The 16,841-nt window shown below is 41.9% G+C and overlaps 1 protein-coding gene across 1 annotated transcript in view; it reads left to right on the forward strand.

The window, feature by feature from the left end:
• Nucleotides 1-13,019, forward strand: part of CMYA5 (cardiomyopathy associated 5) — a 46,681-nt gene extending 33,662 nt beyond the window's left edge. The window contains exons 9-13 of the mRNA XM_057405458.1: nucleotides 1,533-1,677; nucleotides 9,043-9,176; nucleotides 9,954-10,053; nucleotides 11,145-11,321; nucleotides 12,389-13,019. Coding sequence (XP_057261441.1) covers nucleotides 1,533-1,677; nucleotides 9,043-9,176; nucleotides 9,954-10,053; nucleotides 11,145-11,321; nucleotides 12,389-12,641 — 809 coding nt within the window. The 3' untranslated portion in view covers nucleotides 12,642-13,019. The remainder of the gene's footprint in view (nucleotides 1-1,532; nucleotides 1,678-9,042; nucleotides 9,177-9,953; nucleotides 10,054-11,144; nucleotides 11,322-12,388) is intronic.
• The last annotated feature ends 3,822 nt before the right edge of the window (nucleotides 13,020-16,841 follow it).

Here is a 16,841-nt window from a genome sequence, read left to right on the forward strand (position 1 = left end):
ACCTCCCAAACTCACAGCTTGTCTTCCCCTCCCCTGGGGAACATGCTGTTTCGCAGAAGTATTTTCCCTGAGGGAATGATGCTCAAGGCAGCAAGCACCCCTCCACCCCCCTCCCCATCCTGTCCATCCCAAACTGATCTCCAGATGAAGGCTCTTTGCAAATCTAGAGACATTGTTTAAATATCCAAGCACAGTAACAACTTATTCTGGTGTGCTCACTCTATCCACTCTTTAGAGAGATAATTAAAAAAGAAAAAAAAAGGAAAAAAGAGCTTGATGGCTTGGACATCCTGATTGCTCATACATAAATGGGGTATGTGTTTAGTTGCTGAATGCAGGTATTAGAGGATTTAGCTATTATTTTTTTTTATTCCCTAGGAACAGATGCATTTAAAACCAGACAGTAATCAAATATTTCAGAAGATAATTAAGCGACTGTTTCTAAGGGAGGTACGCAGATGTATTGCCAGATGAGAATCTATTCCATGAAATCATTGTTCTGCTGAATACCTACCTAGGGTGTCTGTTCCTGCAGTAAAACAAGTACATCTTAACCTGAACAGCTAAACTAAACCATGAAATCATTATGTACTTCTGGGTGTTTTTCTTTCCTTTTCTGCTGAAAACAAATTATTTTGCTTATAAAACAGAATGTACCCAGAATGCTTGTTGCAGTTCTATAAGATGATGTTGTCATAAAATTGTCTAATTTCTGCTTTTGTCTTCTCTTCTGCCTCCTACTTGGAACCCTGTCTCTGTAAGAGCAAGGTAGCATTCTGTGACCTTTTCTTAATTAATAACCTTTCTTTTAAGAGTTGGCATTAAGACTGTTTATATGAGTTTCAACAACAGGTTTTTAAGGTTTGTTTATGTTGGTTTTCCCTGTAAAGGGAAAGAGAAAGTGAGTACATCTAATGCATTTTCAGCTTACAATGTTGGATGTGCAGTTTCATACATTACCTTTAGATTACTTGCATTTAGTGCATTATTTTACTTTCTGTTTTCTGTCTTGTAGTTGGTCCTGTAATTCTTAATTTGAGGCTCTAAAAGAGAAATGACAGGAGCGAATTTTAGAATTTCAAAAACAAACAGGACATAATTAGACAGAAAATCAGCATCTGCCTGTCAGTTCTGCAGCAGCACATTTGTTTCTGATTCAGTTCAAGCAGAATCTGCTGAAGACATGATTGAGGTGATGCAGGGAGAGCTGTAAGCAGTACTGCCTTGGTGCTCTGCTCATTAAAGATTGGCAGAAATAAGGAAAATGTATTTGAAGAAATGCATAAAAATCTACACATGCATTCTAAAGATGTGCAGAAATGCAAGAATATTCGCAGTGACTTTCCCAGTAGGTTTTTTTTTCCTGTAATATTGCCCTCTGCCTTTGAAACACAAACAAGCAGATCAATGGGCAAAACTAACTATTCCATGGGGTTCTGGGGGGAGATGACTCTTCCTTTCCCTCGGCAGCATCCTCCTCCAGCTGCTGGTGCCCTCCCTGTGGTATGGCTAACCTGTCCCTGTGTCCCCAGCGCCCTCAGTCCCCACCATCAAGGCCGAGGACTGCACCGTGTGCTGGGACACGGCCACTGTCCGCTGGTGCGCTGGCTCGGCGTCGGTGGAGTCCTTCACCCTGGAGTACTGCCGACAGCACTCGCCAGAAGGAGAGGGTCTCAGGTCAGTGCTGTGGTCAGATTAGGCAGCTGCTAATGAGTGTCCCCTGGACCACGGGTCATTACACAAGAGATTATTCTGCCTTCAACCACAGAAGGACAAAATCTGCTTCTGCATGCTGAGGAATTTACAAGACAGACACTAATCTATGAGATTAGGCTGAGACATAAAAATACTTTCTTTTCATTCTGCTTAACCGGGCAATCCCTTTCATTTGGGGCCAACCCCCTAGGGACAGTGCTCTGTCTGTAGTCATCCAGAAGTCGCAGGGCCGTGCTGTCAGGGAAGCAAGCACTGTGCCACAGCTGCCCCGGCCCCGGGCAGGACAGGAGAGAGCAGCTGAGCTCCATGGAAAGGAGTGAGATGGAGGAGCCTGGCCCAGTTTGCTCCCTGCTTTGTGGTGAACAAGATAGGATCCTGCTTGGGGCATAGTGAAGGTGATGTGGGTGTCCCCGTAACACTGGTGACCCATCTGCACTGTCTGGATGTGCAGGCAGATGGCTCCCAAAGCACTCCTGAGCTCAGCACTGCCAGGCTGTGCAGGCATGCCACAGGGATCAAAGAGCAACCCAAAGAGCAGTTTTGAGATTGGGGGTGGTACCTGCTTCTGCCAGACCCTTTCTGGTTTCCCCTAAGCTAAGCCTGTGCTGCATAGAGGAGAGGGGGAGGAGGAACACAGGCACCACTGAGCCATGAAACCGTCCACTATGTTGAACTGCAGAGAAAATCATGTGGTGCTCTGTATGTCCTCTGAGATACTGGTTTGTTTAAAAAGAATGACAGCAACATTCCAGCAAAGTACAGTTGCAAAGGTCTGAGATGCTCTGGAAGCAGGGGGTGACTTGCAGTACTGCTGTGGAAGAGCCAAATCCCAGCTGAGTTTGTCTTCTTCACCTCCCGGGGACTGTGATTGAGATCTTCACCCAGGGGCTAGTTTACATCTATATCATGGAGATGTGGCAGAGAGGGAAGAGCTCCACCTCCTGCAATCAGAATAAGTTAAGTGAAATACGGGTTCACAGGTTTCGGTAGACAAGTACGACAGTGAAATTGTGAGTACACTGCTCCTCACAAAAGTGGGCTAAAAACTGGAATAAATTCTGCATGGTGCGGAGACCTTTTTTTCATGCAGTATCAGTATGCTGCATTGATGCAAACAAGAAGAGGTCTTACCCGGCTCTCGTGGCTCTTGGAGAGGAGCCATGACCTGTTCTGTTTCATACATATTTCATGAGGTCATCAGGTCCCTGTCAACCTGCCAAAGTTGCTATTGGTCAGAGATAATGTAGCTTGTCCCAAAACCTGTGCTGCATGTTTGCCCTTGAGTTTCTTTGCTGTTAACTGGAATTGCCTCTTTTTCTCAAAACTGAACCAGAAAATATGCCTGTTTCTGCAATCTGTGAGTGAAGTGTTGATAGCACCAAAAAGTTCGCTTGTGTGGAGATAACTGTGGCAAAAAGCAGCCAGAACTGACCCATTCCCTTTCTCAAGTGACCTTGTGTGAAACCTAACATGTTCGTAATTATACTGAGTCACATTTGACTTTTTAGCTTCCCTGTGGGCAGGATTTTGCCTTTCATTATGACAAGCATGAAAAATTCCCATGGGATAAAATAATGAATTTTCTCAGAATTGCTGTAATTTAAAATTCTGTATTTGTAGAAGGACTCTGACCTCTTTTTACAGTGCCAAAGGCCATCTTTTACCACTTCTTTTTCCTCAAAGTAATGCCCCTCTTTTGTTTTTCAAAAGCAACCCCCTGAGATCAATCTGGATAGCTTCCGAAATGGCACAAGATGTTACAGTGATGAAGAAATATTTTTTTTTAGATTTCTATTTATTCTTTTGCTAAAGCCAAGGAAAAGAAGAGCCTGCTAATAGATGGGGCATACTGGCTGTATTGCTCCCATCCAAAGCCACTAGTGTGCAAGTTAGGACTAGAAATCAATTCTTTATGTAGCTGACATAGAGAGAAGCTGCCTCCTGGAAATACTTGTAGGGAGCTTAATGTTCCTGTGTCTAGTACCTGTATCAGGTAGCACCTGTATCTTTATGCACACCTAGCATTTTCCAGGGCCTGGAAATGCTGTAATTTCTTCTGCTTGCTTTCCTTCAAGGCTTCAAGTTTGTCCTTCGCAGGTTTCCTGAGCAACATGCATCTTGGGGACCAGCCAAACATGGAGCCCTTCAACAGGCAGCCTGTGCCTCACATGCCTGTGGCAGCCCTGTAGCTGAGCTATTTCCCCATCCTTGGATGGGAGTTCAGACATATTTCTCAGCAACCCTGGAAACTTCATACAGCTGCAGCGGGGGCACAGCATAAAAGCAGATGTTAGAAAAGAACATCCAAGGGTAGTCCCGGAGAAAGCGGCATGGTTCCACGCTGCAAAGCTGCTTTCACAGGTATCCTTCTGGGAATTCACCCAAGGCAAAGGGGACTGCCAAGGGAGCCAATAGGGAGAAATGCCCCCATTGAACAGCAGAGGAGTGTGAAGCCCCTCATCTGGGCTTCAGCATGTCACAGAATCACAGGATGGTTGAGTTGGAAGGGAGCTTTGGAGTCATCTGGTCCAGCACCTTACTCAAGCAGGGCCACCTAGAGCCAATTGCCCAGGCAGCTTTTGAATATCTCCAAGGAGGTCTCTGGAGCCGTCCTGGAGTAGCCCCCAGTACCCAAGAAGAGAGTTTGACGCACACATGGAAATAAACCATCATCAAAAGTTTCTTTCAAAACACCATTTTTTCCTTACTGGGTTCTCTCTCTCCTTGTCAGCTTGTCACCTGAAGGACATGGTTTCACAGAAAATTATCTTAAATCTTCTGCAATAACGAGTCCCTGGCCTTCTTCTGTAGTTTTAAATCTCCTTCCTAGGTTGATTCTTTTTCCACAATCTTTATGAGGCTTTGAAATGTTTCTTTCCATTTCCAGAGCTCTGCTGTTTTCTCGCTGTTCAGCCTCTTTGTGTTGAGAAGTCAATGGAGCTGTGGGTGGAAGATGGAAAACTGTGACAAATGTAGTCCAGGGATTAGGCAGAAATTAGTATAGCATGTGGTAAGTTCATAAAAGTGGAAGTGACTGTCATCCTCTCTGCCAGTGAGAGAATGGCACTTCTCGCAATTGGAATTTTCTGTCTACATACACACCAGGTCCAAGGCTGGTAAAAAGAGAGCCAGCCTCCTTCCTGTTGTGTGTGCACATGACTGTCCTCCCAGCTCAGGAAACGAGGTATGGAAAATAGGGAATCTTCTTCCCCCTTCTGCTCCTCCCCTCTCTCAGGCCCTGTGCTGGGTTTACTGTCTCAGATAGCAGTGAGGACCATTGTAGGTGGTTCTTCGGTGATCTAAACCGAAACAGCCAGAGCTGGAGCAAGGGAGGAGAGTGGAAGAATGTGGCACAGCTGGGAGTCAACTGAGAGCTACTTGTTCTTTATTTTTGGCTTCAACGCCTTCTTTTCAGCTCATGGTGCACCTCTTCTGTGTGCTTCTACATGTATCTTGAGAAGTTTAAATACTTTCAGCTCTAACTCCACATTGATGGTAGCAGCACAGGTCTGGAGGTGCTGTTTCAGTGGGATCTTGGGGGTGGAAATGACAATTACAGCACAGAGGGCGTTCTGAATCACTGTGAGGTGTATCATTTTCTGAGTTCATGCAATATTAAAAAATATCCTCTAGACATTGTTTCCTTGAAATATATGAGGGTGCTGATGAGAGAAACATGCATCAAAACACAGCATCAGATTTCCCTAAAACCAGGGAAATCATAATTTTAACAAACAACTGCTATTATAATATTCCTTTGCAATTTAAAGGTGAACAAACATTTAACTTCTTTCTGTTCTGCTTTGAATAGCACATACCTGAAATTTGGAGACCTCATCTTGAGACTTAGATTATTCTTAGAAAGAGAGACATTAATAAGACATACTTAAAATGTTTAACTTCAAATGTTTTTTAATTTCTGTGCACTGAATTTTGTATCATGATACCAAGAAATTGTGGGGACAGTGCAAACTGCACTAAATTTTGTATCATGATGCCAAGTAATTGTGGGGATATTTAGGCTGAAGACCATGATGCCTCATACTTTGATAATAACATCATTGCATTTCCAATCATCTATGAAGTGGGCAGATGTATATAAAGTAGAAAATAGCTGATATTAGAAACATTGTAGGTGGATTTCTTTCTTTCATGACCAAAATTACACAGTTCAATACTTAAGGTGAGCTTAAGTAAGGTCTAAATGCAAAGCTTGTTACAAGAACTCGGAAATGAAACAGGCTTACCCTACCTCATTCAGGATGCGTTTTCCCTTCCCTTCTCCTACGCATGACCTGTTTGCTGTAAGCTAAGCACTAATCATACTTTCTCCTCATCCTTGTTTTTTAACACTGATTGCAGGGTCAGCCTGAACCATGACAAGCCAAAATGACTGCTGAAGAGCCCTCAGTATTCACTTTCACCCTTCTCCCCATCCTCAAAACAGAAAAAGAGGGTACAGATAACAAGACCTGTTTCTTCTTCACACACAGACTCTTGCAAGCTTGGATGTGGCTCAGAGTATAGCAGATGAAATTTCTTCTTGTTGGCATATTCTGTTTCATTAGTTGGCAGCAGCAGGACTGTTTTTTAAGCCTTAATCATAGCTAAAATTGATAGTCTCTTATTCTTAGGCAGCTTAGAGCTCGCTAAAATAGATTACCAAGGAGAGAATGCTATTTGAAAAATCTGATCATTGTTTTACTGACCAGGTCTGCTTAATGTCCAGACTTTTCTGTTTCACTATTCCAAGTGAAAAGAGGCATGCTATTGCTCTCAGATTTAAATATGAAACCAAATTCTGATGTGGAGAATTTCAGACTTGAAAGAGACCCAAGTCTGAACTTTGATAGCTGACCCTATTCTGCAATTGGCTGGACCCAAAATCGTCTCTAATACCCAGGCTCTGGGATCCAGACGGCAGAATATGAACACCCAAGTTCTACTCATCACACCAGGATGTATCTGTCTACTTGGATTTATAAAAGATTTTTTTGTTTTACTAGTTAATAATCAGTTAGAAAGCACATAGTGAAAAAGAAGATCTAATTTCTTTGGAAGGACACTGACCTACACAGCATTTTCCAGAAGAGAGAGCCATATGGATGGCATCACTCTGCTGAAGACCTGTTGATCTACATGTTCCCACAAACAGTTTCTGACAAATAGCTTAGTGTATCCTCCCTTCATCTCACCTGTAACTGTTTGCTCAAAAAAACTTCTTTCTGGTGGTCTGTGCATTAGATTCACATCAAAGATGTCAGGATGGTGCTTTAAGGAGCAGATTGGGTGAGAGATGTCTACAAAGCCTAGACAAATTTCTTCAAAGCCTAGGTGCCCAGTTTTCTCCTTCCTCTACTTCCATCCCGGTTTTCCTTTCTCTCACTTCTGTTACATAGGCCTTCTTGCTCAGTTCCTATCTTGTATTTTTCTTTGTGACTCATCTTTCTTTTTTCTCTTGTTTCCTGTAGTCAGACAAGCCTTTTTGCTCTTTCAAGTCTAAAGGTTCTCATCAGGCAGCTCCTCAGGTTCCACCTCTTCCCTGAACCTTTCACTAAGAACTGACCAGCCTGCCAAACTCCCAGTGCCTTGCTGAAGTTCTTTCACGGTCAGGACTTGCATTGGTCTTGGAGGTGAAGCAAACCCTTCAATTGCTACTGTGTTTAGCTAAACCACTTGTTTTTACCACAGCAGTCCCAGCACTGATGTAGCACGTTCCCCAGAGGTGGCATGGCTCCACGCTGATGGCACAAGAGCCCCAGACTCTCCAAAATTCTTTCAGATTGAAAAAGACAGATCACAGGAGAACCCAGTGCTTTTTCTCAATGCTTTCAGTCATTTTAATCTCAGATGTTAGTACAAGAATACCTGTTACAGACTAATAAGGATGATGCACCAGTCTTTCCCCACAATGCCATCCTCTTAGTCATAGAGGTCTATGTAGTGTTAGCAGGAATTTGGTGTGTGTAGGGCTGTGGGATTTTGCTTTTATGTGAGAAATGCAGCAGAGGCAGGCATGTGAAAAGTCCTGATGGATGAGCACTGATTATTCTTCAGATTGTACTGCTCTCTGGTGGGACACATGCAGAAAAACAGTCACTGCAAATGAATAGCAGGGATATGATCTGACTGCTGACTTGCCTGCCTTACATTCTCTGGGGTCACAGTAATTAGTGCTGGAAAAGGTAATTTGTTTAATCTAGTTTTTAATAGAGACATTATCTGCAGGAGGGTGGCCATCCTGGGCTCCACTGTAAAACCTGAGGTGAAAAGTGCCTTGCATGTTCTCCAAAGAACTTCAGCTCATGAATTTAAACACTTGCTTTGAAGATTCCTATAAGCATTTCTGAGAGGAAATTATCTACTTTATATAGGTAAATAGTCTTTACCTGCAGGCATACAATGCAGAGGGTATATACTGTCAGGATCCAGTGCATGAGAACTTTTTAAGCCAATCTTTCATACTCCTGACAATATAGAAAATAAAATTGGCATCTTTCTAGTCATCCAAAGTACTTTCACTGGCACTTCAAAGCGCATGTGAAGCAGACTTGAGTGGGTGCTGACTCTTGCTTTCCTGCAGCGTGTCAAGACATCAGCGCTGAGGATGCGAGGCTGGAGCTTTTGAGGCACCACAAAGGGGAGACTTAGTCAAAGGAGGGCACTGTGCAGAGGCAGTTCCCCTGCTGATGCCTCTTACAAAACCAGCCTGTTAGAGTGCATGGTATTGTAAGGGAGACAGAGATGAGGCTTTGTTGATGAACAATTTGTGAGCAGAGAGTCCATAACAAGTGCAAGGTTTCTGTGTGGTTTCAGATAAGGGTATCCATTGTTTTGGATCTGGATCATTTGCCCAGACAGTGCAAACACAGCACGTACATTCACTATCATGCAACTGAATTAATTAAAAGGGCTTTTCTTTCTTCAGAAGTTTGTTCATTTTGTAAAGCAGACTTTTCACAGGAGGCAGATGAGAATTTGGTTCTGTGCTGCTTGCATTTTATGTGATGATTTACACTGCAAAATGAACATAAAGTGAACATTACACAAAATAACTGCACTGAGTGAGAATGTGGTGCAGGAACAAAGGCCTGAAAATTTATCAGGCAAAGTAAGGAGGATCCCCCAAGTAAAAGCCAAAGCTCCTGCATAACCCAGTTGTTTGTGAAAAAAGTGTTTGCTTTTCTGATTTGGAGTTTTGCTGTGGTGCCTGTTGTTTCAGTAGTCAACAATACCATTAGGTGTCCTAGCTCTTTGCACAAATTAGTCTTTCCTGGTTTGGCTATATGATAAATTTTCATGTATGAAAATTTTCAAAATTTGCAGATCTTTTGCTGGAATAAAGAGGCCTGAACTGAAAGTATCCCTGGAGCCCAATGTGAACTATTTCTTCTACTTGAGAGCTGTCAACACATTTGGGACAAGTGAACAAAGTGAAGCAGCTCTCATCTCAACTAAAGGTAGATAACTGTTTGCTGATAGGATACAAAACCAATGGGATGGAGGGGCAAAGCACCCAAAGATGGAATTTTCCTCCAGAAGCCATACCTGGACTTTTTAATATGGGAGTGAGCATGTTAAGATAAAAGCAACTGTACTTCATCTGCTTAAAATTAGCACAGTTAGGTACTACTTCAGTTAAATTTTTGTATATTTATGTAAAAGTAAAACTGATGTGACCACGGTTAGCAAAAATATTGAATTCTGTCAGAAATATGAAATTATTAAATATTCTTCAGGGGTCTCAGTTTGCTTGAGTTTGGCAGAGTTCATTCTGATAAAAGATGCCATGACCTTAAGAAAAACCCTCACAATTAAAACCTTATGGATGTTAGGTTTCAGGGATGAGGAAGCATGCAGAGCAGTTTTAAAGTTTAATTTATTATTTAAACTTCAAGGTTTCCAGATAAATAGTGTTAAATCATGTATAGTTCCTCCAAACCAGTCTCAAAACTCAAATTTGCAATTTTGAAAAAGCAATTGATTGTTTTTCAGACTTCTCAAATACTGAAAAACTACTTTATCACCTAGCTACATTTCTGAATACTGGACTGCCATCTCAATCAGGCACAACCTGGAAGACCTTGCATTTGCACCAAATTTTCTGTCACTCCTACCTGCCAGCAGGCACAACTCTGTCCTACTAAGATGGCAATAACTGTTCATTTTATGAATCATCTCATATTAACGTGGCCAGCCTCTTAGAACTGGTGTTTCTTTGTCACTAATGATTCCAGGAACTCGATTTCACCTGCTGAGTAACACAGCCCATCCGGCTTTGCAAATCTCCTCTAATCCAACAGTGATCCGCCTTCCTGAAAAAGCCAAATTCACTGGGTGAGTAGCAGCATGATGAGCAGGATCACCCTGTGGGTTCAGGATGGGTGCCTCACTCTTATTTTTGCCTTAGATTGCTTTCATATAACACTATTTTATAAAATTGAATTGTTTCAGTCATGCAGCCCCTGGACTTTATGTGATTGACCCCCATTTCAAGCACTGCAATATCTTGATAAAGCCAGCAGTAGCATTGAGGTAGATGGTAGGAAGAGTTCAGTATTGCCAGAAAGTCAAAGGCAGTGGTACATCCTGGGACTTCTGGGTTTGCCTCAGTCTGTGGTGACTGCTTAATCCTTCAAAGCACTTCAGCCTCAAAGCAGTTTGTTGCTGCCTCAAGAAGGCCAAATTTGTGGGCTTATTTTTTAATATATTGTGGCTGAAAGTAATCCATCTTCCATACTTTGCTCCTTTAGTGAGGACATTATTGGTAATGTTCTCCAAAGCATTTGTGGCTTTCTAGAACTCGGAAATACTCCTGGGATATGCTTAGAAGAGTTGTACCATGCTAACTCCATCCATTGCAGACAGGATTTTTTTAATTTTTTTTTTTCTTAACATATTGATATCAGTCCCATCACAAGCACAGGTTCCCTTGTGTAAATTGTGCAATGCTGATATGGCTTCTTAAAAGGTAATGAGCTATTACTGGCTTATGAACTATTTTTACTGCTGCAGCTGAACACACACAAGATGTTTGTCACTGTGTCTACTTAAAATAACCATACTTTGTAGTTTGAACAAGCTTTCTAAATTTGGCATCCATTTTTTGCCTCCAAAGTCATCTTTTCCACCTTTTGCTAGCTTGTCAGGGTTTACCCTGAGTTATATGAAGCCAAGTCCTGGTTTCATATATTTTTGGGTTAATTTGTATGGTTTTACTCCTTAAGATGAGTCCATCTCAGCACAAAGGTGAAATTGCTCTCAGTGGCAACATTCAAGTCTTTCATAAACCCCTGCAGTCAGAAGAACACAATGAAATCCGCTAGTAATTCTAGATGATGCTGCATGATGTGACTGAAAGAGATATCAAACCAATATGGCTGGTCCACCAGCACACTCACTTTACTGTATGCCCCTTCCACAAACAGGTTTCCTTCAGTCCTGGGTGAGCTGCTGCCTGCTCAGGGACGTCATTACTGGGAAATCATTGTCTCTGGCTGCAGAAGGTACAGGATTGGGATTTGTTACAAGGCAATATCGCAGAGCAGCATCCTGGGGATGAGTGATATTTCTTGGTGCATGCGGTGCTGTCCTACACCAACCAGGTAAAGCTAAGTCAGTCTAGCTGCTTGGGAAGTTACTTGTTCACATAAATAAAGCTGGCCAGCTTCAAGAATCATGAGCAGAAAGGATTGTTCTGTTTTCTTTCTGCAAATTTGGGTAATAAGAAAAGGATATTTGGGTGACATTGGGTTTAGTGTGTGATGTCCCTCCTCATGGGAGAGGGGAACTTAGTGATCTTAAGGTCCTTTCCAAGCCTAACTATTCTATATTTCTATGATACTAGAAAGGAACCTTATACCTCCTCTTAATTAAAATAAAATCTTATGAAGTAACTTAAAAAATAAAATTAATCTCAAATTAATTAGACCAGATTAATAAAGACCACTTTACCACCTCTCACCCATTCAGTGAATAAAATTTAAAAAAATTTGCCACTGCTTTGTCATTCCAGGTTGATATCCTGAACTGCTTCACAAAATCCTAGGAAGTGTATTTATCCCATAAATGCAGTCTTTTAGAATCTATTTCCATCTTCAGGAGATGTCAAGCCTCCACAGGGAATGCCTTCTCTTGCCTTGTTCTGCACAGTGATAGGCACTCAGCAGTCACTGTGGCAGGACTGCAGGACCACTGCCGTGGTGTAGGTAGTCTTCATTGGGCCACTGCCTGCTCGGAGGTTTGTGAGACATAACCCTGTTAATTGTGTAAAGATGCTCTTGATTCAAAATAAGTGGTTCTTTTGAGGGTGAAATCATATAGATGCATGAACATAACTAGCTAAATGAAACATCTGAGATACAAAAGGTTTTGCCAAAGCGGAGTTCATGTTCAAATCCCCACAAAGATATGTAATAAGAAAGATATAAATGAATATGATTACAGCAAGTCTGCTTTTACCCTAAGAGTCCAAAGGTGCCCAGTGAAATGGCAGGCAGGGCTCTGAAGCAATGCCGCGTTCTTTTTGCTCACATACTGAGCAAAATGCTGTTGCCATGTGGTAGGCTGCTTTATGTAGCCACCTGTTAATAGGTGGGAATTAAGCTTTAGGTTATTTCTGGTAAATTGCCATGAAGACGCTCACTGTATTCTGGTTTCCATTTTCCCACAGCTTTCTTTATAGATTCCTTCACAGTGGTGTGATGAGCGATGTTCGTGTGACAGAACACCCAGCCAGGATTGGCATCCTGTTGGATTACAGTGACAGCAGACTGTTATTCTTCAATGTAGAGAGAGGACTCGTGATGTTCACCATCAGGCACAAATTCACTGATGCTGCTCACCCAGCCTTTGCCCTAGAGAAGTCTGGGGCGCTTACCCTGTGCACAGGCATGGAGCTGCCGGAGTTCGTGAAGCACAGCTAATCCCCTCCTTCACACTCTCAGGAAAGCTGGCAATTACAGTGTCAGGGGACAGGGAGGGGAAGAAGGGTGCCAGGGCAGGATGTTCAATCTTCATTGATGAATGCTACACACAGAGCTCTCCCCAACATCATCAGTTATTGTAGTTAGTGCTCGGCCACATAATCACCCTGAGCCTGGTGAGAAAATCATGTCCTTCAGATGGAGAAGCACCTAGTGCTATACACAGCAGTACTTTTAAGGGGATAAACAAGTGTTGTTAGATATAAACATGAAGCAGGGGAAATGTACTTTCCCTGTGAAAATAATGATACTGCTAGCTGTCTTTTTAAAGCGTATGATGAGCCTGCATATGAAATAAATGCATTTCTCACTGCAATATATATGAAACTCATCATTTCGTCATTTGCCAGGACAGTCAAAGGTGATGTTTGAAAACTGTGCAAAGATTTCAACAACTGAAACATTCTGCTGGTTAATATATTTTATGTTATTGTTTGCCAGTTCTTTAAATGCACAAGTTAAGAAAACTTGGAAACTTAGAAACCTCCACGTTTATAAAATGGTATGTCCCAGCCTGGTCTTCATGTCAGTCATACAAAGCGTGAGTTTACAACACCTACCTGCACACAGCAGACTAACAGACAGTAACCTAACTGTGTCAGCAAGTATCTGTGCCTGTGAATACCTACTCAGGAAACACATGTATGAGGAAACTTAAGAGTAGTGGTAAAAGTCTTCCTCTATGTTTTTCAACCTCAATTTGTTGGGTAAGTGGTTTTGATGGTGTTGCCACCTGGGACCTTAGAGAACAGACAAATTACCAGCGACTTGTGTGGATCACTCTTTTTTCATCACTGGTTTTTACCTTTGCACTCACAGATTTGATGCTCCTAATGTCAGGCTTGTGGACATTTCCCTGCGTCTCTCTTCTTATCTACACTACCACTAGCATCAATCACAGCAGCAAGGCGCAGTGTTTCAGGGCTGTCAAAACAGGCAGGCTGAAAATGGTTGACTTCACAGAGGAATAGGATGCTGATTTTACCCCTTGGCTTTTTCAAACCATTTTTCTAAGTACTTCACACGGTGGTGGTACAGCAGCTTTCTTGCCTGCCCCCAGGGCTGAATGCACAAATGCCAGTGGTGCCGAAGAGCTCCAGTGAAATGGGGGGAAATTAATCTTAAGGCGGGCAGGCAATGCTCTCCCTGCTCTGGAGATTACTGCCACAGGGGAACTGCGCTGCCAGACTCATTTCTGAGCTCAGCTGAAGAGCTGTACTCCCCGAAGTAAAGCAGATTTCAGGATCCTAATCGAGACAGTTTGCCTATAACGAGAGGATTTAAATGAGCTACAGGGAAGCTTCTGCTTTTTATGCTGAGAAGAGGTGCCTGCTGCTGCTGTTTAATTTATGATTTAACAACACCAAGGCATGTGCTTGCTGCTTCAGCCTGCTATATGCTTCATGTCCTAAAGAAGTCACGCTCCACGCTGTCGTATCAGGCTCAGGTGAAATGGTTCAGACAAGATAAACAAGATCCTGTGACCATTTATTTTAAGCCAGAGTTCTTTTTGGCATTTCAATTAAAGAGTGCCAGTTCTGAGTCCTTGCCAGGGAGAGAGTGGAATGAAAAAGCAGGGTACTGCCCTGTTGGCTCAAGTGAGTGTTTTGTAGAGGTGTGGAGGATGGTGAGAAAAATATCCAGGATTAACTTGGAAAGGAAGACAGAAAGGGTATTGGGGGTAGCATTATCATGAAGGCTGAGGAGGAGGCAGAAAGCTCACTCAGGCTGGAAGCTCACACAGAGCAGATGGTGGTAAACTAAGAGGCAGGTCAGTGGTGCTGGCAGGGTGCATTCCTCAGGCTCCCACAGCCAGTGAGCTCACCTCAGGTTTGGTTATCTCCAGAGCTTAATGTGGTGTTTTAAACTAAACCTGAAAAATCCCAGCACTGGGGCAACTTTATCTGCATTCTCCTCCCTTTGGTTACTGCTAACCCAAGTGTGGGATTGCTTCATGGGCACAAACATGATGTATTGCCAAGGGAACAGTGAGAAGGTAAGCAAAATGACATTAAATGATTTAGGTGGCTTTTTCAATGAAGGAAAGAAGCAATTGCCTTGCTGAAGGCAACTGTGTATTAGTAACTAGTGGTTTTAACATGAAAAGTGAAAGCTCTGCCTGTTGTCATGCATTATCACTCAGGTACTACTACAACATTTGAGCTTGACAAAATGTTTTTATTGGAGGTACCTCATCCTTAGAAATACTTGATTCATTTTGAAAAGCTGCTTGAGTCTTTTTTCTTGATAATTGTTGTATAACAGTCAGCTTTTATGTTGGGCAGCATCAAAAACTGTATTTACTGTTTATGTGAAAGCCAGATAAATTATTTTAAATCAAAAATATCATTCGAAGAGCCAAAATAGAATTAATGTGAATGTCTAAATCTAGCCTGCATTAAGCTATGTGCAATGAAGAAATGCCCAGGGAGAATATCCTGTTCAGAGAGATGACACAGAGTGCACACTGAACAGAAAACAATATACAAGAGTTAAGATTCAGTACAGGGAGAAAATTCATACTAGTGAGCAAAGAGGATCCTGAAAGCCACCGTTAAGCTGCTAGGACTTACAAAGCATGGTGCAAACTCTGATGCCCTTGGAAAGCCAAGAGGTACATCTGCTATGATCTTTCAAATGCCTTGTGTGCATGAAGTGGCACTAAGGTCAGAAATCCACTTTCCTAAAGGTAACTGTCTACAGAGGCTTGAAGGTACAGTGTGATCCATATGACTTTGCATTCATATGAACTGAGATTTTGAAGTTTGTTTCATTCATTTTTTTTCTGGCCATCATAGTTTGTAGCCATATATACTACAAAGAAAGGCAAAAAACTCCCAGTCACTGTATTTTTCTTATGCTTCATGAATTTAGCATTAAGAAATACCTCAGAAACAGTGTGACTTATTTTTCAGCAATGCATGTTAGTTAGCTTGGCTGATAGTAACTAAGATTTTGTTCAGAGTTTGGTCATCAGTCCATGTTTAGATTTACACAGAAATATAAGACTCACACAAAGAACTGTAAAAAAATTAGCCAGTAATGTTTATTTTCACCCCCAAAAGTACAAAAGTACAAAAGCTGATGCCTAACACTGTAAATATTGTTAATAAACATTTGGACTGAGCAGAAACACATTGAATTAAAAGGAACAATCTCTTTTCATTTCAGTAGGTTTCAGTTAGGCTCATAAACCCTTGCGCACTGAGACAAGAACATAGGCCTGACTGTAAGAAGAGAAACATTAATTTCTACTGTCAAAATAGTGCTGAACTGGAATATTGCTAGTATCAGTAGTATTGATCCACAAACCTCACTTAGGTCTTTCTGCTCCAGAGAGAATTTAATGTTTCCACACAATGTCAGGCAGAGGAAATTGGCAATGTGTCTGCAGACCACAGCTTGTGTGGTGCACGTGAATGCAGACACAACTTTGCTTTTCCACTAGCTCCTTTTAAAAAGGGAAATGTCACTGAAATATAATGGTTTGTACTGAAAATGGTCTAGTGACACCTTATTTTAGACATAGGTACATTAAACCCCACACATACACTGTTGTGGAACCTAATTACATGTTATCACTAAGCCTGTTATCACTAAGACATAGACCCAGTAAGGCACATTACCACTAAATTGTTGCTAAAGCCACAGTAGTGTGATATTGTATGTGATATCCATGTGAAATATCATTTCTATTAGCACTGCAGGATTTTCAATAGATACGCAAAGATGGATTTAAGAATGTGAAATTATGATTTTTCTGAATAATCTTCATTTCAGCATAATAAATAGGACCTCTGCAGTGTTGAGGTTTAAATTGGATTTGAAAAATCGCATTCTGTGGTGAAATCACAGTCCCATTACTGTCATTTTGCTGATGGACTTAGTAGCTATCAGAAAACTCAGTACGCTCAAATAGTCACACAACTATCAAGGAAGTGATAGCATCTCTTCCACTTTCAGCCATGCACTGTGGAAGAGAGACTGAACTCGAAAGCTTTGAGTTTGTCCAATTTTCTGCCATAGTGGAAAGTAGCATTTGCTGACCAGAGACCACTCCACAGCACAGTACCTGGAAGCCAGTGTGGCTTTTAATGCTGGGGCTGGCAAAAGGAGACCTATATCTGAGCATCACTTCAT

This window comes from Pezoporus wallicus, unplaced genomic scaffold, assembly GCF_028554395.1.
Source record: "Pezoporus wallicus isolate ANWC-B61680 ecotype Strahan unplaced genomic scaffold, APGP_CSIRO_Pwel_v1 scaffold_2696, whole genome shotgun sequence".
Lineage (NCBI taxonomy): Eukaryota > Metazoa > Chordata > Aves > Psittaciformes > Psittacidae > Pezoporus > Pezoporus wallicus.